Source organism: Seriola dumerili, unplaced genomic scaffold (assembly GCF_002260705.1).
Source record: "Seriola dumerili isolate Sdu_G_001 unplaced genomic scaffold, Sdu_1.0 BDQW01000258.1, whole genome shotgun sequence".
Lineage (NCBI taxonomy): Eukaryota > Metazoa > Chordata > Actinopteri > Carangiformes > Carangidae > Seriola > Seriola dumerili.
Window position 1 is genome coordinate 2,545,243 of NW_019174513.1, and position 22,624 is coordinate 2,567,866.

Below are 22,624 nucleotides of genomic sequence, written 5' to 3' on the forward strand. Positions count from 1 at the left end.
AGACCTTACATTGCTTACTAAAGCAACACAGGGCGTGGGTGGCTAGCTGAGAAGTGGATTTACTTAACTTAACCCCGAGTGATTACAGCTAAAGATGGGCGAATTATGAATGTAATTAAATTTGTACAAATCCCCCTTTGCTCCCCTTTTGCATTAGGTCTCAATGGCAAAGCACAGTAGGGGATATCCATGCTGCATTTAATACGACACAAATAAGAGCAATTCTTTGGTGCATGACGGAGCACTGTCTAATTACACGGAGACTACGATATTGAAGTCTGTCCTTGAAGCTGGCCACTGGAGCATGGCAGGGCCATCTCTGTCTGTTCATACCCCCCTCTATCTATCCCTCACTTCCCAATCCTCTGTGTGTCACTCTGCCTTAAGAGGGTAGATGGTAAACAAAGACGGCTCCAACCCAATGTAATGACGACCTGCCAGGGGACAGCTCCAGCTGCCTCTGTGTGTGTGTGTGTGTGTGTGTGTGTGTTGTTGTGCTCCTCCTTATGATCTCTTGGAAGTGGCTTCAATCTTCTGAGAGTCAGATCAATTGTAGCATCATTGTGATTGCTGAGCCATTACAGGCTAAAACCAGGGTTCAGGCTGCTATTGAGGAGAAACTTGATCCACTGTTGTTCGTTTTTCAGACAGGTAAAGGTGTTTAGGAACAACAAGTAGTTTATCCACAATACAAACATCTAGAGAAGCCCCATGCTAGGCTACTGATGGCAGATGTTTTTTCCTGCTCTTAATATGCAACCATATCTTTAAATAGAAAGATTGGTTTCTGATTGGTTTTTGATTTTCATTAACCCCATTAATTAACCTCATTGTTTCATAGATGTATCCTATTTATTTTTCTTGACTGACAGACAGTAGAGCTTCCCTTTTGAATGGTTGACCTCCTTTACTTTCCATCATGTATACTGACACCTGAGGATGCTGTGAGGTTGTAATTTTATTTTAAATCAATACTACATTGTTGTCTCACCTTCAGGGTAAAGAACAGAGCCAAGATTGTTCTTTTTTGTCTATTGTTGTTATTACAATCTATGAGGCTGGACTAACCATTATTTTCATTATTGATTAAACTGTTTTAAATGTATTATTTATTTTCAATAGTGAAAATAGCCCAAAGCCAAAGGTGATGCCTTGAAATTGATTTTTTTTCCCCCAAAATAACAATCCAAAACACAAAGGTATCCAGTTTATAATAATATAAATCAGAGAAATTCAGCAAATCCTCACATTTTAGAAGCTAGAATAAGAAAATGTTTAGCAATAACCTCAATAATTAATAGATTATCGAAATAATTTGCGATTACTTTCTGCCGATTGACTGTTTCAGCTTGACTAATCCATCCAAAGCTCAAGAACTGATTTTTAGATGCAACAAACCTAACGTTATACAGGGTGAGAGAATTTAATTTGTCAACGTATTAGTCCAGTGAAGTGTTTGACAATTAATTAAGGTGGGCTGTGTTCATAATAATGGTTAAATATTGACAGCAAAGAGTGAAATGCTTCAGCACAGCTATTCTTAGTCACTTAAAAAAAAAGATTTTCTGGAGTCTTTTGACCTTCTCTGTTATCTGCAGGTTTCATAGCTTATCAGTAAAGGAGAGAACCAACCTGTAGAGCGTTGTTTACACCTCATTTTTGTATTTCATTGGAATAAAACACGGGGACTTGGGTTCCTGTGTGATCAGTAAATTGTAAGAAAAATATTCTGCATACTGAGTCTCTGAAAGTGAGAGAATTTTTGCTGCTGTCACAAGGGTGTTTACTTTAGTCTTTACCTTCTTTTTTTAGAATATTTTTCTCTACGTCCTTTATTTCCTCTGGCTGTTTAATGATATATACTTTTTGTTCTACATTCTACTCTGTACTTGTAAAGCTTTTAACTGTGTCCTGTCTGATTTAGTCTTGAATGAGTAGTTTAGTTTGTGTGTGTTGTTTGAGCTGTGATGCACAGTTGCCTTTATAGATATAATTAAATTTTGTGTTATACTGTGTAGGTCCTGATGTCCTCAGGAGATGTCTTCCCTTATTGCTTTACTTTGGCTGTGGTCATGCAGCCAACCATTCACATCTTTTCAGTGTATTTTGTTAAATTATACTTCACAGATTGGTTGTGCATCGTTCCCCTTTTTGATCTGTCTGCTCGAGGTGTACGTCCGTCTTTCTATTTGCTGCTCATTCATCCATCTATCGGTCAGCATCAAAACAATACACCATGTTCCCAAGGCAAGTTGTCATAGTGACTGTCCTTCAGAGAATAATCAGAGTTGATCTTAACATTCACTAAAGGAAAAAACGGAGGGAGAGCCAGAGAACAACCCTGAGCACTAACGCCTCACACATTCCTGTTGTTGGTTACTTTTCTGTTCCATTGTACCCTATATGAACTACAGTCTTTCTCTTCTCCTCTCTTTCATTCCCTCCCTCCCTCAGTATCACCTTTCCCCTCATCCTTTATGGCAGAGCTGATCTGAGGCATGTGTTGAAGTGCAGAGTTTCATCTTACCTGCCTCCTATTGAGGCTTGAAGACAATGGGCCGTTCACCTCCGCCCTCACAGCTCACTGCAGACCTGCGGGAAAGAAACTCCTGCGCATACAATGCAGCTGTCCTGATATACAAAGCACGATTTCTTTCTGCTTTTAATTACTTCCCTTATCTATTGTCTTCCACTCCTATATTTTTGTTCTGTTTTGTTACATCCTACCTGTGTGATGTTTACTAATTGCTGCCTTGTTGTAGTGCTCATTTGTCTTTATGTAAAAAATGTTGAATTCAAAAGCTGATGCATGTCATCATTATTATTTCAGTATACAGGTACATCAGTTATGCATACTGCTGATATTTGAGCCCTAAACTACATAATGTTATAGTACTATGAGTCATAATAATAATAAATCATAACTTTTGCTCCTGTGCTAGCAATACTTTTGTAAGAGTAGACACACTCAACTTTTTTTCTTTTTTTTTTTTTCAAACGTGGGTGTCGCAATTTGAAACATAACTCGCCTGTCCTCTCAAATCGCTCCCTGCAGACTTCTTTTCAGAGCTCCTACACAGACTTGCCATCAGTAATTCAATCCAGCTGGTTGTTGGTGTGTGTTGTGACGGACACAGTCATCAGTTTATCATAATATTCGTCCGCTCCTCCTTGTTTGTTTGCTTGTGGTGCCTGACCTTCTGTCTTCCATATGGCCGGCATTGATTTGGTAACATGCTGTGTGATCCTCCTGACAGACTGACTGTGTTAATAGCCGTCTCCCTCATATCACAGCACTGCATTTTAATCCTTTAATGTGCGGTATAAATTGGATTGGTCTGTCACCTCCTCAGCTATGAATGAGGTGCGTGTTGGCAGCGTTGTTGACCAATGGGCTTGTCAGTAGCAGAGCTGAGTGACACTGTGAGACAAGCAGCTGGGCGAATGAAGCCCCCCCCCCCCCCCTTCAAGGTGAAGTTAAGGTGAACATTGGCGAGAAAAACCTGGAAACACAGCTGTGTTTGGGTCCGGAGGCGGGGTTGTCATGGAATTCCTCTCACTTTAACAGGCGGCTTCCGTTTTTAATTCGGGGGAAAGGATCACACCCAGCCTGAAATATCCTCTCTGACACCTCGGAAGACTCTCACATCCAAGTGTTGTTAGGGAGGCGAAAATAGGACGCGTAATCACATTATGTTAACAACTGACATACCGAGAGACGACTGTATACACACAAAATGATGGATGAAGAGATGGGTGCACGCAGACGCTGCCTTTCTTGGACATTTGCAGAAGTATCTGGCACTTTTCTCCAGCTGTGCACTTCTGACTTTGCTTGAGCCTTTAATTCATGGCTATTTCCGAAGCGAAATGCTGCCAGACTGTGGATGTGCATACACACACACACACACAGACACACACACACACTAACAGACACACTTCCAAAGTCATTCAGAGTGATGTCTGAAGGATTTTTTGGGGCGAGCTTGCTGCTAGACCTGATAAAGAGGTGCAAGGCCTCAGCATGCATAATGGGGAATATATCAAGATATTTCATAGACACTGACCCCAGAACTGTCTGAAAAATGTTTTCCCAAAGCCTCTGATTTACATTTTATGCTTGCACACCGACTGCAGATCTGTCACTATGGTCACCCGACAGTAAAACCCAGTATTACATGCAGGGCTGAAATAACATGCCCATTACAATTACCATGAGGAGCGATGGCACACAGGGCTCGAATGAAGAAGTCAGACAGAAAAAGAACTAGCAGAGGAAAAAAAAAAAAAAAAAATAGTCCAGGAACAGCAGAATGAGCTAGGGGGATGAAAAGGATTTATTCCGAAATGAAAAGACAGGACAGGACTATGTCACAGAGGGGGGAGTGGAAAAAAAAAAAAGAAAGTGAGCGATGCCGAGAGAAGGCGAGAGCAGTGTGGAGGTAGAATGATGTGCAGGGCCCGAGCAGACAAAGCAGAGCCAGGAAGCCGCAGGGGAGCTGGGTGTCTGTCAGCCATCCAGCCAGTAAGTTATTCAGTCACTTATTCAGTGGGTTGAAGCGATAGCAGTAGCAAGGCAGTATAGAAGCTGCAGTTATTTGTTTGGCTTAGGAAAGCTGTGTCCTTCCTGTCCACAGTAAACTGCCTGTTACGAGCGAGACTTTACTGACCCGAACGGGCCCAGCGCCAGATTAAAACATGCAATACCATAAAACCGCGCTCTCGCCTGATGGCCTTGGTCATTTTCTTTTTGTGTTTTATGCTTTATACACCTCTACTTCACACACTTGCGGTACTTCTTTATGTCCTGGAGTCGTTCTTTATTGCTTTCTTTTCTCTTTGACCATCTCTCTCTTCCTCATTCGCTCTCTTTCCTCCCTCTCTCCTGGGTCAGGTACAGTGTAGATGTTGGTGTCTATCAATAATGAAGAGATGAGAGGGGGAGGAGGAGAGCACACTCCTTTCGTTCTTACCCAGGGATGAATTATTCACCCGGTGGAAAAGAGTGCCTCTCCACCCAGTGTGTGTACGATCTTGTGTGCTTCTGTGACTGCCTGTCTAAATGTGGTTATGCTTTACCTAGCAGTTGTAACGTGTGGAAATGTGTTTTGTCTCACCACGACCACACGCACACAAACACACACACACACAAACACACACACACACACACACTCGAGCACCATTTTGACTAGTTTGCAAGTCATACGAGTTTTTATCTCGTATGCATGGTTTTCCCTTAGCCTGGCAGATGCTAAATGATTAAGCATGTGGTGTATGTTGTTTGGTTGTAAGGTTCATCCTGTCGTGAGGTGTGATACGCTGCAGTAGAACAAAAGAAACCACCATGTGTGTCTGATAGATCACCCCCATCTTTCCAATTCCATTCAGACAAACACGAAGAAGACCTTTTTCAGACCTGTTTGCCAGACAGAGCTTGCTGGGCTTGAAATACTCGGTTTGTGGAATGTACATAACCGTGAATGGAAGATAGAGGATGAGAGAGTGAGAGAGGGTCCACAGAGAGCTGTGTGCGTATCTATTGTGTATGTAATTTCATGTCAGCGCCCCTGCAGTTAAATGGCTCGGAGATCCCATTGTGAATTTTTCTTTGCCACTTTCCTCTTACTCTCAAACTCATGCATAGTGTATAGACTCACGACAAGACTAAGGTCAGGCCCAGGTTTGGATACGTGGAGGTTGTGGCATTTCGAGCAGTAAAGTGTCCACATATGAAACATTATATTTGAAGTTTTTTTTTTTTTTTTTTTTTTAACATCCCTGCCGGGTCTTTTTTCATTAAGATGATGCACTTAATTGAATTGGCAAATGCTTATTTTTGCAAATGATATTCACTGGAGTCCTAGGGCATGTTTGTTCTAAACGGGCAACTAAATAGGAATATGCATCAGTATACAGATGCATGTGTATACACACCCACACACGCACATTCACTAAACACACACACCACCCCGTGCAGATTTCTCCTCCAGCTGTTCATTTCTCCTTGCCACTTTGAAGCCTGTTCTTGTCTCCCTGTGTCCCTCCCTCCAAACCCTCTTTTTCTCCTTCGCTCCCCTTCTGCTACATTTCATGCGTTTCTGCCTTCCTTCCTCATTTCTGCCTGTGTGTCTGATTCCCCTTCTTTTTCCACACTGTGTTCAGAGTCGGTTATCATGTATTTCATCATGTCACTGTGAACAAAGTGAAATGTAGCACTCCCTTCTTCTCACACCTTTTTTTTCCCCCTGCTCCTCTTGCATCACAGGACTTGGTTTTTACCTCCTGTCTCCTGCATGCAACCTCACTGTAACACCAACCACTGTTTTTCTTTGTTACATTTCCCAGTTGAACATCTGTGGTGATTCTTTTGAGAGTAGATCTCATGTGATAGCCTTGAAGTTCTTTTAGGTGCGCTTCTTTATCAAACCGAGGTGCTTTTGACTAAATTGCTCCCGCTAGTAAAGCTTACAGAATGAACGGATTATGATAGGATGTCATCGGAGAGGTCCGTAATGCACAGTGGCTACGTATAAATGTAGCTTTCTCATGTGCTATCGATTGGCCACTTATAGAGAGCCCAGTGGAAAGGTCAATGAGAAGACGAGACACATCTCAAGTCTTCATTTCCTAGTTTTATTCTTGGCTTGTCAAACTGCCTCGCCTGTCAAAGCTAAGCTGCATTCCCAGTCCGCTCCCTGCATACCAAAGTATCCACATCTGAATGTGTGTGTACATGCACAGTGTATGCACATTCATTGTGGGAGTGTGTGGCTGTATGTGTGTCTCCGTTCATGTGTGCGCGCATGTGTGTGTGTGAAGGTCAGAGTAACCAGTACTGCAACAGTGTCGGGTAGCAGCAGCAGACAGCAGCAGACAGCAGGTTCAGGTTGGTGCTGTTCCAGACTCCAGCTGATAACGGCTATTAGTACAGACCAGCAGCAGTTTGGACATGACACACAGCCACAGCAGTGTCACTGTTTTGGTTCAGATGTAATAATGGAAACATCACACAGAAATCACACTTATAAGGGCAGCTGCACAGGCAGGTCATTTTGAGTAGAATGTCAGATGGCACATGTCAGCTTTAATACACATTTGACCGTCACTGCTTATGAGTTTTCAAAGCTGCACAAAGGAGCTAACAGATTACCAAAGAAAATGAACAGTCGGTGCCCAAATTACAGGTACACCATGCACGAAAACTGCCATATTAGGGTATTTAAAATGATAAAGGGAAAATAATGGAAGATTTGGTGAGAAAGAACGAGCTGTTTCTCTCCAAGAGGGATAAACAGGTCAGCTATGAAAGATTTGGATGTTCAAATTTTTTGTTATGGTGCCTCTGTAACTAGCACAATGTATTTAAAATGATTATTATGGTGAAACTTTAATCGTAGAGTGTTAATATCCATATTAGTTGAACAGTACAGGAAATGTTGCCTTGCCATTGTCTGGTGTCACTGTTTGAAAAATGGAGGAAAGGTGTTTTATTCCCACACCTGAAATGAACATTATGGAAGTAAACACCCTCAAACACCCTTAAAGCTGAGAGTCAGCACTTTAACCTCAGTTATTGTTTCATTTCAACTCCATTTCGTTGAGTACAGAGCCACAACAACACAAAATGTGTCACTGCCCAAATACTTACAAGGTGCATTGTACAAAACTACAACTCCAGTAATAATTGCAGAATTGAATCGGTGCCTCTGTGTCGGTGTCTCAAAAAAAAAGAAGAAGAAAAAAACAAACAAACAGCAAGAAAAAAATAATAAAATTACACATCAGGGAGCCTCACAAAGCTGGTATTTGTTAGGGCTTTCATTTAGAAAACCACTTGTATCCAAGGCCAGTGCACAAACATGCAGACACTGCTGTGCTACTGAGAATAAAACCCCAGACCATTGAACAATGAAAAAGAAACGTGACCTGATGGGATCATCCATTGCCATTTTGCCACACACTTTTTCTGGAGGAAGCTTAAAGGATGCCAATAATAGTGTGTAATAACATGGACACTCATCGCATCTTGCAGTGGCCATGGGCACTCCCTTGCAGACTGCAGGATGACGAGCTTTGCATATGAACAACTGAACAGATTGGAGGGACTTCCTACATGAGTGACGTTAGAGCACCCCTTTGATCTAAACATCTCTTTGATGGACATTTACTTGTGCTGAATCAAACTCAAAGATATTTTCTTCCAGTGCATAAACCCAAAGAGGATTTGAGCCGTTTCTAAATGGAAGCGGTGGACAATCATTAAGCCACCAAAACTGCACTGCTGTGTTATGTACAGACTTCCACTTCTTTGAATTGTGAAATCTGACCAAAGTTTTTCTTCCAGTATTACGAAAATCTCATCTCATTACATCACAGGCAGCACCCTCGGGTTCGAAACTCAGCACATCAAGTGATCAAGTTTGAAAGGTGGGCTGAGAATCATTCTAATTCCCCCTTTAAGAAAAAGATTAAATTTGAGTAAGAAAAGTGGGAGAGGGAGCAGGCAGAGACAGATTCCATCAGGACAGAATCGTGATGCTCCGTCCCGCGCTCCATACTGCTTATATCAAAGCTATTATTCTTGAGGAGTGGAGAGGGTGGGCACAACAATAACAACAACAACAAGACAATAATGGAAATCGAGAAATTCACACAGACCTGGAAGAATAATGAAGGTGCTTATTGAGACAGCAGTGCGCTAGAAAGGCCAAAGGAAAACACACCCACATATATTCTCTCTCTCACCCACTCTCTCGCACACACACACACACACACACACACACACCCACACACACACACACACCCACACACACACACACACGCACACACATACATACACAATGAACTGCTAGGAAGCAATCTTCAAGAACGTGGGGAATGGGGAAGCTTCATTCTAGCCCACCTGACAGTGCATAGCCTCTAGCTTGATGAAATGGCAGAGTCAGTGAGCTCTGAAGGCCATTAGATATTTTAGGTGATGGCCTGCACTCCCTGTCCCCCTGACGTTGTGCTTTTCTCCACTATAGTGGGGATCAGGCAGAGGACATGAATGCCATTAGGCGTCAGAGTCAGCCAGCCAGGCAGCGAGGCAGGCGGACACAGGCTGATAAGCGTATGCTCGTTTTATAAGCCACGGCTGGTTCAAATGGGCTCGTGGTAAAAAAATTAGGATTTTGAGTATTTTTTTTGACTCGCTCTCTTGCTTCCTCTGGCTCATTCGCACTGTTTCACTGTGTGTGTGTGTTTTTTTTCTTTTTCTCTCTCTATTCACAGCCACAGTGTTCCTCACAAGGTCAGGTGTGGAGTCTACCCTGCCTCCTGCTGCTCCACACCTCCCGCTCTTCTCCCTCTCATCTGCTTCTCCTCGCTCTGTTTCTCTCTACCTGTACCACCCCCCACCCCCCCTCACCTCTCCATTTTTAGTTTCTCCCATTGCATCGCTCTTGATCTTTTTTTTCCCACCTACTTTCTCTCTCACTCATGATTTTCCTCTTCTAAATGTCTCTCTCTTTTGTCCCTCAGCTGTCTTCTATTAACCTTGTTTATAGCTCACACCGTCTCCCCTTCGAGATCCTTCTCCTCCTCCTCCTCCTCTCCTCTTCTCTCACCACTTCCTCCTTTTCGCTTCCTCTTTCATTCTCTATTCCTGGCGTTGCGTTCTCTTCACACCCTTTCATCCCCACTTTCCTTACACTTCACCCTCCTCCGCGCTCATCCTTCATCACTTTGGCATTCCCAGGCTGTCTCTCATCTCCTCCTTTCATCCTTCCATCCTCCTAGCACACTTCCTCCTCCTTCCTTCCTGATTCATTTTCCCTCTTCACAGACGAATGGTGGGAAATATGGAAATGTCAGCATGACCAGGCAGGGGATCAGAGAGGACTGTGTTAATATGACAGGGCTGTCGCAGTGCCATCAACATAATGTGTGTGTGTGTGTGTGTGCGTGTGTGTGCACGCACATCATGTGGGTGTTAAAGACATAATGATAGGTGACAGTACTCAGGATGGTGGCATCTGACTATTTGAGGATGTTGAAGAGGGCAGCTTGTGTGTGCACGCATTTGTTGTTTCACGTGTGTTTGGCTTGGTGGGTGTTTCTTGTATGTCACCTGCAGGCAGCCGAGTTACTGTAAAGTAGAACAGCGGTGACACAAGGCTTCTGTTCTCGCTCTCCTCCCCTCCAACCCTCTCTTTCTCTCCCTGTGTCGCTCATCCTTTCTTCTCACTCTTACCCTTGAACCGTCTTCTATCTCTAATTCCCTTTAGTTTCTGTCTGTCTCCACCTCCCGTCTCGCTCTCTTCTGTTTAATGTGAACAATCCTCCCTAAATATTTATACTGACAATTACTATTTCAAATGCCACCTTGCCTCCAGACGTCTGTCGTGTCCAAGCACATGCACACACACAGACACACACAGATGAACACGCTGACTTTTTCTCCTGCTTGCCATTGTATTGACACCGAGTCGCTGAGTCTACAGCGCTGGGGTTTGGGGACTATCGAGGAGGAGGATGGCGTGCACGTCTTTGTATATCTTGTGTGTAACATTCATTTCCCTGGGGCTGTGTAGAGTCTCATAAGACCAGCCTGTCTCTCATCTAAGCTCTGGCAGGAGTTGACCTGTGTTGGCTCTCCTCTTATTGCTTCAAAATGACAGACAACAGGCCCGGCCCGGCTTGGCTCGGGGTCAGGTCTAGCCCCACATTATTATGTGCGAACACAACAGCTCTGCATGTGTGCATGTGTTTGTGTGTGAATTTGCGCATATGCAAACAAGGGAAATTGGAAGCAAAGCAGGGTTTGGAGTAACTTTTTCAAATTAAGGAACACAATTATAATGACTGAATTTTAAATGGGCTTGTTACTTGTTACTTGTTACTTTAGTCTTCTGTGAAAGGGACTGGACAACTGCAGGCTACAGCAGACAAATGCAGCCACCACCCGACTTTACAGTGTTGCAAATGAGCGCATCAATCAATCAGCATCAGCCCACACAATGGGCGACAGACCTAGTAATGCAAGCTTTTCCTCCTGGAAATATGGACATTATTTTTTTTCCCTCCTCAAGGTCAAGGACAAAAATATATTGAGTTGTAGTCAGTGTGCTGTTGTGAGCACGCTCTCCATATTAACTGAATAGTAATTCTATTCCCCTGAAGCACCTGGTAAAAACAACACACTTCTACAAAACTTATCTCAAAAGACCCTTGTGCAAGCGCCGCTGACCGAGACATGCAAATTATGTCAACAGTATAATAAATAGGACTCTCAAAACAAGTTAATAGTATTTTATTATTCCACTACTTTTTTCACCATAGTGATAATGGGTTCAGTGACAGGTGTCATGTCGCACACTGTTTCACTGAAATATTATAGCTATATACTGAAGTCACTTCCCCGTAGTAACCAATTGCTTTTTTATGCAGTAACTCACTTTTGAAATAAGAAACTGTAACTTATTACTTATTTAACCTGCTAATGTAACCTGACCAACACTGAAGCAGAGTAACTCATCTTCAATGCCACATTGTGTAATGACCTCTGACATGTCAAGCTGACTCTGCCCACACACTCCCAATCAAGACAAGTAATCAAAGGGTCCAGTAACCTTTTTATTCCCTTTTTTCTTCCTCTGTTGTTCCCTGAATCCAGCTCCCATTCCCAGAGCTAATTTGTAGTCAGTCAGACTAGTTCAGGTGGACAGACAGTGGGTTGTAGCTTGATCCTCACTAAATACTCTTTTGAAAGATATATATTTGAAAGATAACAAGCCAGGAGCTTGCCAATAAAGCTGTCATGAGACACATATGTGTCAGAATGTGTGAGTGCACGTGCTTTTGTGTGTCTACTTGCGCAGATATGCTCATGTATGTGTGTCCCAGTGAGAGGGGAAAAAGAGCAAGCTGCTCCTCTCTCCAGCCCTATAAGGCTCTCTGCTGCTCCCACGGGCAGCTTAGTGGTTGTCCAGAGGTTCCTCTGTGGCTACAAGGGGGTTGTTTTGTGGTTGTAAATTGGGCTGGTCCTGGGAGAACTGGTGTTATTCTAGGAAAGGCTTGTTTTCTTCCACTTTCCCACTCAGTCTTACGCTCATTCCTCCCTCTTCTGTTCCTCTGTATTGATATCTCAGATCTCCCTAGAGAAGAGACGTTGTGGTGTTTATTGCTCGTCAAAAGAGAAAGACAGCGCTGCCCTTTCCTCTTATCTCGCAACCTATGGGTTTCATGTGGGTGTGTGTGTGTGTGTTCCATCAGCCCTCCAGATCATATTAGTTTCAACACAACAGCTTTGGCTCAGCACAAACTGGTGGAACTAGTTCCGCAAGTAATTGTTTGTCTTTAGGGGAAATTGTGTTTTGTCGGTACTATTCTGTGTGTGTGTGTGTGTGAGTGTGTGTATCCTGCTGGTAAACACATTGTAAGCACACACACACATTCGCACATGTAGCCCCGGCTGCAGACATTTGAAGTTATGTATCCGCAGGTAATCCATTCTTACTTAAAACAGGTACCATCTTGCTGACATACACTAATGCGCGCTTACTCATACAAGTAATTACATTTTCACAGAGACCTGGATTACACACACACACACACACACACACACACACACACACGGACAGATTGTCGTTCTAAAGCTCCCTCGCTCTTTCTGTTTTGCGCACACCCACTGACACAACACACCAAGAAAAGCATATTTATTTTGACTCTTAGCTGTTGCACAGGAATGTGTCGGCACAGCAAATGGCAGGCTATAGAAAAGCATAACCCATCCTGATGATTTACGACCTATGTGCAAAAGAGAACTGGCTTTCCTCTTTTTTTTTTTTTTTTTTTTCCCAGCACAAATCCCTTTCTTCTTTTTCGGCCACTTCATCCACACACGCACAGTCATGGAGAGACACCAGACTCTTGGCCTACTTGCCTGGGTTCACTAATGTTGTCCTCTGTTGTACCAGACTCTTCCACGCTGTCCTCATTTATCATCAGCAGGTTTTGTACCGATACTGTTTATCTGCTCCCTTTCTTTATCTCCTCTCCTGGCTTGGAAAAGAAGGAAACAAGAGACATTAATGTTTCTATTTCTCTCTCTTTGTTTCTTCTAGGAGTGACAGGTCAGCGAGTGAAGGTGGAGCCAGAGGTGTTGTCGTATCCTGGCCAGACAGTCAACCTACGCTGTGCCTTCACTGATGCCACCGGGATTCAGCTCACAATGGTCAGATCCACAGAGACATGATACAGTTTTTTCTTTTTCTCAGTTAGGATTTGATAACTTCTTTATACCAGCACACTCGTACCTTTATGAAATTCTAATGAAAATGTCTGTTACATCCTGAAATGTAGCTCATTGTGCTGAAGTGACACAATATAAATTGTTCAGATAGGTAATATACAATTTAATATTTGGCCAAACAAATGGATAATTTCTTGTAAAATAAAGTATTTGTAAATGATGCATCAACCTGATTCTGCAGGTGTGTGAAACAGGTGGATAAGAGCAATTAATTTCAATCAAAATGAACATAAAATGATAATACAGGTCCATGTTTCCTGTTGATTTGGCACATTAAACCTTAATCTAACAAATCATAGCTCACAGAAATAATCCTGAGGCTTGTAATAGTTTTTTATCACATTTAGACTTAACGTTTTATTACTCCAAACAAACAATACTAAGCTTCATTTTGCTTTAGGGGATTGAATATGGTAATGGGAACAGTTCTTAGTTGCATCTCAATGAAGTAGGAAGTGCACAATTTTGTTTGGTTCCATGAAGAGCAGCAGAGAGAGAGAGAGAGAGAGAGAGAGAGAGAGAGAGAGAGAACTGCTCCTGAAAAACTCACATCCATATTCATACCTTTGATTGTAATGCTGAATGTTGCCCTGTGGAGTTTACAGCAAAATGTGGATGTCTCAAAACATTCTCCAGTGTCACTTATCAACACCATGATGAATGAGGCCTGTTGTTTTTCTCAGTCACTGTACACATCCTAACCACTGACCCTGTGCCTCCTCCACCACAGGTCACATGGCTCTACGAGCCGAAGGAAGGGGAAAGGATCAACATCGCTGTGTTTCACCCCAAATTTGAACCCAACTACCCCGACTCACCTGTGAAGGGCAGGGTCAGCTTCTCACCCAGTCCCCCAAACCTGGACAGCCCTTCCATCCAGATTAGTGATGTTAGGATGACTGACGAGGGGAAGTACATCTGTGAATATGCTACCTACCCAATTGGCAACGAGCAGGGTGTCACCTATTTGGTCATGCTGGGTAGGTCACTAACATAATCTACATACTGTGCATATTTACCATGCTTAGTACATATATATGTGTAAATGCAAAGCACTATACGCCTTTCTCTCTCTCTCTCTCTCTCTGGCTCTCTAACTCTCTCCCTCCCCCAAAGGTAGTATGCAGGTTAAAAGCTTGTCCAGCTAGGTTTAATTGCTGTTTTAAGTGGTATTGTCAGATCAATTGTGTTCTTGTTAATGCAATGGAACCATTGGTCTAACCTTGGCCCAGCACCAGTGCCTCTTCTCCACTCTCTTCTCTCTCCAACGCATCATGCCTCCCCGCCTCCCCTCAGGCTCTATATTGATCTGGCTGCTTGTCATGCCTGCTGTCAGCTTCTGTCCTGCCCGCTCTCCTCTGATCCCACACTAGTATCACAGAGGGCAATTGAGGAGGTATGAGGAGAGAGATAGAGCAGAGGGGGGCGGGGGTGCCGACAGAGATCATGCGGAGATTTAGAATTTGTGTATGGAAATGCACTGGACCAGTCAGGGGAATGGGTTATCAATGGCGGGTGATAGAGGGATAGAGAGGGAGTAGATTAAAGCAATGGAAGGAGAGTGAAAGAAGATTTAGGGTTTGGGTGTGTTTGCATGGCTGCTCATAATTGTTTATCAATGTAGGCTGTGTAGAGAGAAAAGACAGAGCAGGGAGAGGTGGTGAGTGGGGTACAGTGGATGTGTGGAGATTGAGGTTTTGGATTTGCTTTAGCCAGACTGGTGACTCAAATTGTTTATCAATAATGGTGCACATTATCTTTTCCCTCTGCTGTCTTATTTCCATTTTATCAATCTCTACATCCTTTAATCTTCTCTCTGCCACTCTGTGTCCCTTCCTCTCTCCATCCACCCTCCATCCTTGCATCAATCTGTCCATCCATCCATCAGCTAAGCCTCAGAACTCGGCCTCCATCGTAACAGTGGACGCAGGCACTAAGCCAGTCGTTGTGGCGCGCTGTGAGTCTGTAGATGGCCGTCCCGCTGCCCAGATCTCCTGGGTGACCACAGCCAATGGCAATGGGACAACAGTGTCTAAGCCGGGCGTCGACAACACCGTGACAGTGACCAGCGAGTACCGCATGGTTCCCACAGCAGCAGATAATGGGAAAGACATCAGCTGTGTGGTGGCACACAGGACTCAGACCAAACCAGAGAGCTTCCCAATGAAGCTAGCAGTTCAATGTAAGACAAGACACACACACACACACACACACACACACACACACACACACACACACACACACACACACACACACACACACAACCTAATTAATTCCTTTGCTGTTCATACTCTAACATGATTTCAAACCTTGGAGTGACTAATTGAACTCCTTGCTATTTTTTTTTTCTCCTCCCTTCCCCCGTTCATCTGTCCTTCCTTCAGACGCCCCTCAGGTGACAATTGTGGGTTATGACAATAATTGGTACGTGGGTCGTACAAATGTGGTGCTCACCTGCCAAGCAACCGGAAACCCCGTACCGCTCTCAGTCCAGTGGAAGACGTGAGTATCAGCACATCCTGGAATCTCTATAGTCTTGTCTTCTCTTGCTCTGTCTCTTTTTCCATACGTCTCTTGTTTTCTCTTTTGTTTCATTTTCTGTTTTTTTCCTTCATTTCTGGGTCCAGAGTCTTCTCAGAGCTGTAATCAGCGCTTTTATTATTGCCACTACAGCCCTGTGCTCTGATTATGGAGATAGCCGTATAATTTCTCATAATGGACTCTGTGACTTGAGATTTAACCCTCGCATAATGAGAGACGCAATATGAGTCCCTTTCTCCCTTTTTCCTGCATTATCAGCTATTAACATAACTGTGACAAAATTTGAAGAAAGTCTGGAACTTTAAAATGGGAGAGATGAGATTTTGGGCTCGGATCCAGCAGTTTAGATTTTCCCCCTGTCCCCACCGTATTCTCCTCCACTGTGTGATAATGGATTGCCTTTTGAAGAGGAGAAACTGATTGGTTTTGTACTGATTGCACAAGATTAGTGGATTTTGATGACATTGCACAAAACAGCATATTTCCGTACATCTGTCTAAATGCTCTCACTGCGCTCAAAGTCAAACCACAATCCTATTCTCATTTTATTTTGCTTTTTTGCTTCTCCCTTTTCGTCTTGCTCACGGTGAATATTCTCATGTCCCTGCAGTATGTCAGGAGAGATGCCAGACACAGTGCAGATCAGAGACAACGAGCTGAAGGTGCTGAAGGTGGACGAGGCTGTCAACACCACTTTTGTCTGCGAGGTCAAGAACCGCATCGGGACCAGCAGGGATCAAGTCACAGTCTTCGTCAGAGGTTAGTTGAGGAGCACAAAAAAAGCACACACCACAAAACATGCACACAAAAAGGTAAATAAACAAATGGTACTCAAGATGTAGGTCAGATAACATTTAGAAATAATGAATAAACCAACACACTTGAAGTACATCATGTGTGCTGTTTGTCACGAAAAAATAAACCCCCAATTGGGAACAGATGTGTCCATTTCCTGCACTTCTCCGATATGGAAAAATAGCATTCAAACTGTTGCTGTCGTCACAGATGCATTAAACCAAGACTAAGTTTAATTTGCACAAGTTGCAAATCTCCTAACACACAGATAAATCGTGCACAGTAAATACTTCAGTAAAGCAGCGAACATTTCAGAAGTGAAATAAAAAACACACTTGGGTCTTGTTCATCATCTAAACTGTCCTCTGCTCGTATGTGAAAACATTTATAACCTCTGAACTGATGAACTGGAACCAAGTGCACTTTCATCACACATGCTACACATTTCCTGGTGTGCTATGCTCTTATGTCTTTCCCCAGGGATGTACCTGGTTCTGCCTCACATGTCACATGAACACACACACACACACACACACACACAAACATATATTATACTTTGTGCTGAGGACTGTCTTGGGTCTTGGGACTTGTTGTGTGTAGCGTAGGGCTAAAGGGTCCAGCTGCTCTGTCCATGATGTATGCGTGTGTGTGTGTGTGTGTGTTTGTATGAGTATGTCTGAATGCCTGAGCGAGTACGTGTGAGTGTCTATGTGCATGCACTTGCGCTCTTTTGGGTTTACCTCTTCAACTTTTCGTCATCTATTTTTCCCTGTGTCATATTAAGAATGCATGTCACTTCTTCTGCGTGTCTTTGCATGCACTCAATAACACAGTATTATCAACGTTTCTTTGCCTTGGCGGCACCCAAGGTCTGTCTATCCCCTTTTGAACATCAGATGGCATTTACAAAGCGGAGGTTTTCACAAGGTTTTTAGTGGTAGTTCACACGGAGAGCGTTGCACAGAAATGGATGGCCCTTCTCATTCCAATTTTCGCTTTTCTTCTCCTTTTCTTAAATGAGAGAGAGCAGTTCGTCCTCCTAAAGTAATGATCAAAAAAGTGACTGAGTAGCTCCTCAGCAGTACCCTTGGCCATCAGTAATGACAGGAGAGGCTAAAGCGAAGCAAATGAGCAGTTTTCATTTGAATCACTGTCTTGAACACAAGTCTGCAATCAGTAAAAGTGATAGATTTCACTGACAATGACACTGTTGACTTTGACTTTGAAGTGGATTTCAGTGATGCCTTGGGTTTAGCCGAGACTAGCTCTGAGACACTGTGTGTTTTTTGTGCGTGTGCGTCTGCAGGTTCGTATTCGTGATATGTATGTATGTGTTCGGGTGTATACATCTGTCTCTGTGCTGTTCAGCTTGTTGTTTCACCTCAAGTTTTGGGAGTCAAACCATCCCGAATGGAGCCAGTCAAGATGGAAAACAGCCTGTACTTCCATTTCCGTCTCCTCCTCAATAGTTTTAGCTGCACAGGGTTCACTCCTGCATTTCACCTCATACAAAATACATCCCCTTCTACTATTCTGACTCATGCCTGCACTTAACCGGAAGTTATTTTCTGCTGACATACGGGTAAACCTTGCACCTAATGGGGGAAAAAAGTGCATTTCTCTGGTGGCTACATCTTAAGAGCCACCCAGCTCCTTCATTATGCCATTTCCTTTCTTTTTTTTTTTTTTTTTTTTTTTTTTCTTGTCCTCTTGCTCAGTCTCTTCTTATTTCACTACTTTTTCTGTCTTTCCCTCTCACCCCCCATCTTTCTTCAAGTCCCTTGTGGTGCCACAGCATGCGTCACCACTCCTCTGGGGGCCACTCTTTGCTGCTGCATAGTAGTGTTGCTGGCTTGTGTAGCACAAAGTATGCCACCATCTCCTGCTGTGTATTACAAGCAACAACCAGGGAAGATACAAAGATCCAGGCAGAAGAGGGGGGGGGGGTGGAGGCAGACTAAAAAAGCAAGGGAACGTGCACCAGGATAAATCGGTGCCAGCATTCAGTCCTCACACTCAGAAAAGGGAGAGAGCGGAGGCATGAGGGGTGGAGGGAGAGAGAGTGGATGCTGACGGCATTTAAAACTCCCATGGGAATCTTGTGCCACTGCATCCTATCTCCACTGCTACTGGCCCCCACTATCTCTCAGCATAGCGTGTGTGTCTGTCTGTCTCCAAGCCTCTCAGAGCGGATCAGTCACCCTTTGCTGCTTCAGCTCCTGGCTGCTTCGCTTCTCACTCCACCATCCGTTCTTTTTTCACTCTGTCTTTTTTTATCCTGCATTTCCACTCCTCTCTCTCATTCGTCATCCCACTTTCTCCTTCCCTTTTCTCCTCTTTCTGTTTTCTTTCTGGTCTCTGTGGTCTCTTCCCGTGTTGAACTTCCCACAGTTTCCTTGTCCCGTCATCTCCCTCCTCCATCTGGTCTTGTTCTCTCGCAGCCGACCACCTCCTCCCTCCTTCCCACTCCTCTCTTACTCACTGGAAGAGGAGGAGGAGGATAAGATGTGAGCTAAATTCGCTGGCAGTTAAGGGGTGACTGTGGCAACCAGCGAGTGTCAGAGTGAAGGTTTAAAGAAGGCGGAGAGATGGAGAGTGTTGAGAAAGCGAGAGACTGAGCGAATGCTGGTTTAAGTGAAATGAAAAGAGTGCATAATTGTCGAAACAGAGCGAGAGAAAGATGTGGACTGACTCCAGATGGAGGTGCGATGGAGGCTAATGTGAATGCGTGTAGACAAACAGGGCTAAGAGGGGCCGACAGGCGTGAAATGGCCAGCACCTGCTGCATAGCAGGTCCCCCTCTCCCTTATACCCCACAGCTGCATGACACACATGCACACACAGATATACACACTAGTGCGTGTCCGTGTGGGTGTTTGCCAGTGTCCTCTGCCCTCAGTCTTGTCCTTTGCACCTGGAGGCAGAGAGAGGGATGGATGTCCTCTCTTCTCCTTGCCTCTCCTCCTCTCATCTTCGATCCTGCTGCTTAGTCACACACAAATGTATCCTACCCGGCTCTCCCCTCCTCTTTCTTTCGATTTATCTCTCCCTCACTATCTGTTTCGCTGCAGTTTGCGCTTTTCATCGCATCTCTCATCCTCTCAGTTAGCATATGCTCTCTCCTCATCCCCCCTTATCTCTCTCAGGTTGTCTTTCAGCCTCCACAAGTCTGGCGCTGATCTCCCTGCTCAGAGAAGAGACTCCTGCCCCCAGCATCCTCTCTCTCTTTCCCTCTCATGTCCATGCTATCTCTCTCTCTCTCAAAGCTTAACTCTTAAATACCAGTAGCTCTTCCTTAATCACAGCTTAGTACTCTCCATCCCTCCATCCATCCCTCCATTCCAGGCTCCTCTCGAGGGGTGAGGGGGGGTGGGGGTTTCTTGTGTGGCTAACCCAGATTCCTTCCATCTTCTGTCTTGTTTTCTTCCCCATCGTTCCTTACAGGGGTGGCTCATCTGAACCTCAAAATATTAGATCGCCCCGATTGAATCCCCTGCATGGTCTGAGGGGCTCTTCAGTTCAACAGAAAAGAGTTTGTCTCTCAATTTGGTGCATTTTCTCCTATTTTAAGACTCATCTGAGGAGACAGTTCAAGGGCAAGGGGCTTTGCCCCATTCCTCCACTGGGGTTTGGTATATGTGTGTGTGTGTGTCTGCCTGCATCTGTGTCTGTCAGTGTGTGTCTCCGGCCATGCGAAAACAGCCAGAGAACAGGTCTGATGGAGCCAAGTCTCCCTCCAGCCTGCAACTGGCCCCCTGCCCACCCCTCATTAACACACACACACACACACACACACACACACACACACACACACACACGTACGTTCTAGTCAATAACTTAACATGCTGACACAGAATACTACTAAGCTATGCTCTAGGTGCAGCCCAACCCAGAATCAGACCACTGATGACCATAATGGTGTGTGTCTTTGAGAATGTGTGTGTGTATGTGACCATGTGTGTTTTTGGGAGGCTGCAGTAGATGTTACTTCCGCCCCATCTCGCTCATTACTTGCGGTCACTTGGAGCTTACGGTCATGCAGGATGTGACTTCATAAGAAACATGCTGTTTTTTTGGCATCCCTCTTAGTAATTGTGTGTGCGCGCGTGTGTGTGGGGGGTGTGGGGGGGGTGGGGGGGGGGTTATCCACACAGCATACATATTGCAGTTTTTCTGCTGGCTCATCCAACAGCATGTGTTTATGAGATGTCCTTTTCTCACCCACTTAAATAAATTCCACTGGTGCTTTGTTAGGATGTGTCTGGGTCTGTAGTGGCTCTGTACTGGGAGCCAGGGGTGGCTCCTTTACATCTCTCTCTTGAATCTTTTAAGATTACTCCAGAAGGGCAGAATAAAACATGAATTATCATTCACAAACGGATTTACCAGCATAGACTTTGAGAGAGACTCTTAAGAAGTGACTTGAGCGACGCATTAAAAATAATTGGATGGAATTTAGGGAGAATTTGCATTTAAATTTTAGCGTAATACCCTTTGATGAGACAGCAATGCGTAGGACCATCCGGCCTTAAGTTTGCACAGACATCGTTGCCACGTCGCATGTGCTGGAGCTCCACGGAGCCCGAGGTGATAATGCATTTCTTGTGTTCCTGTTACAAGTGGACACAGAGGGCTAGCTCTCACTCTCATGTGTGTGAACAGGGATGTTTAGCACTGCTTGGTGGAGAACAGGAGGAGAGAGTGACTGTGTGCTTGGGGAAGCTGGTGGGAGAAATTGAAAGAAAGGAAGAGAAAATATACCCACATGAAATTATTAATTTTTTCCCCAGGCATATGTTGAAAGTGAAGCAGAGAGAAGGAGAGGAGAGAGAAGTAACTTTTGACAGAAATACAAACGCAAATTGGAGAGATGGCAAGGAAAATGGATTTAGAGGAGAGGGAAAGTGTATGCGGCAGACAGCTGGTAAAGTGGCATCAGAGATGGAGAAAAGGGTAGTGGATGAGAAGAAAGGCAGAAATAAAGAGGAGAGCAGCACAGGTGTAGAAAGCAGTAGGCTGCCATTTCGTCTCTTGACAAGAATCGGTGTTACGAGAGTAATTCTGTCAGCTCTCTGTACACTTAACAAGAGGGGCCGGCCTCTGCTGGATTTCAAATGGGAATGACAATAAAATCGGGCTGATTCGGTACTTTCAATTTTAGGCAGGGATTTCAACAACAGCGTCTACTGGCTAATCCTCTGCAGCGGCTCGTAAAAGCGCCGAGAGAGGAGAGGAAAGCCAGAGCAACAGCAGAGAGCATGTTCGGCGCAGCTAGTTCACTCTTGATCACTTTCAACCAGGGAATAAAATTAAAAATTCATTTAGCTAGCCACAGCTTATTTAGTTTTATTGTGTAGCTCATGTGGTCAAACCTGAAGGTGAGCATTGAATTAATTTGAATGTTGCTCTGAGAGGGACGATGCAGTTTAACATGGTTCCAATACCGAGAATGAAGCTGATGTGCTGCACAGTGAGTTTATAGCTATTGCTAATTTTCAACTCCTGTCCCTTGTTGGGTTTTTACACAGTATAAATTTACAGCTTTCATTCTCATAAAACCACAATACACTATAAATATGGAAATAACAGTAACATACAAAAAGAAGAATTACACATAATAAAGAGACTGATGTTTATACGACAATGTTCCTTCTTCAGGGATTGAGAGCATTTTATTTGTCGCTACTGGAGAATCCAAGATGTATAAGAATTATCCAAAGAGAATAAACAAGTACTTAGAATAAAAATAAAAAATACCCCAAACTTGAACGCTCCGAATCCTGTAAAAAGTGGGAATGATAAAGCGTTACTCTTTAAATCTCTCAAGAAGACGCGTTACAGCAACAGCTTAAGGAATAAAGTCATTCTACAGTGCTGCCTCCCTCCTATTTAAGTTACTATACTTAAACGTCCTTGAATTTCCATGAGGAAATGTTTATTCAAAGTGCATCCGAGTACAGTGAACGCAAACAACGTGGGTGGAGTCGACCCTTA

At 44.0% G+C, this 22,624-nt stretch overlaps 1 protein-coding gene across 3 annotated transcripts in view; it reads left to right on the forward strand.

The window, feature by feature from the left end:
• Positions 1-22,624, forward strand: part of LOC111230064 (nectin-2-like) — a 76,259-nt gene that overhangs the window by 17,022 nt on the left and 36,613 nt on the right. For all 3 annotated transcript variants that reach the window (XM_022756629.1, XM_022756630.1, XM_022756628.1), the window contains exons 2-6: positions 13,107-13,216; positions 14,025-14,274; positions 15,183-15,476; positions 15,679-15,796; positions 16,446-16,594. In XM_022756629.1, coding sequence (XP_022612350.1) covers positions 13,107-13,216; positions 14,025-14,274; positions 15,183-15,476; positions 15,679-15,796; positions 16,446-16,594 — 921 coding nt within the window. The remainder of the gene's footprint in view (positions 1-13,106; positions 13,217-14,024; positions 14,275-15,182; positions 15,477-15,678; positions 15,797-16,445; positions 16,595-22,624) is intronic.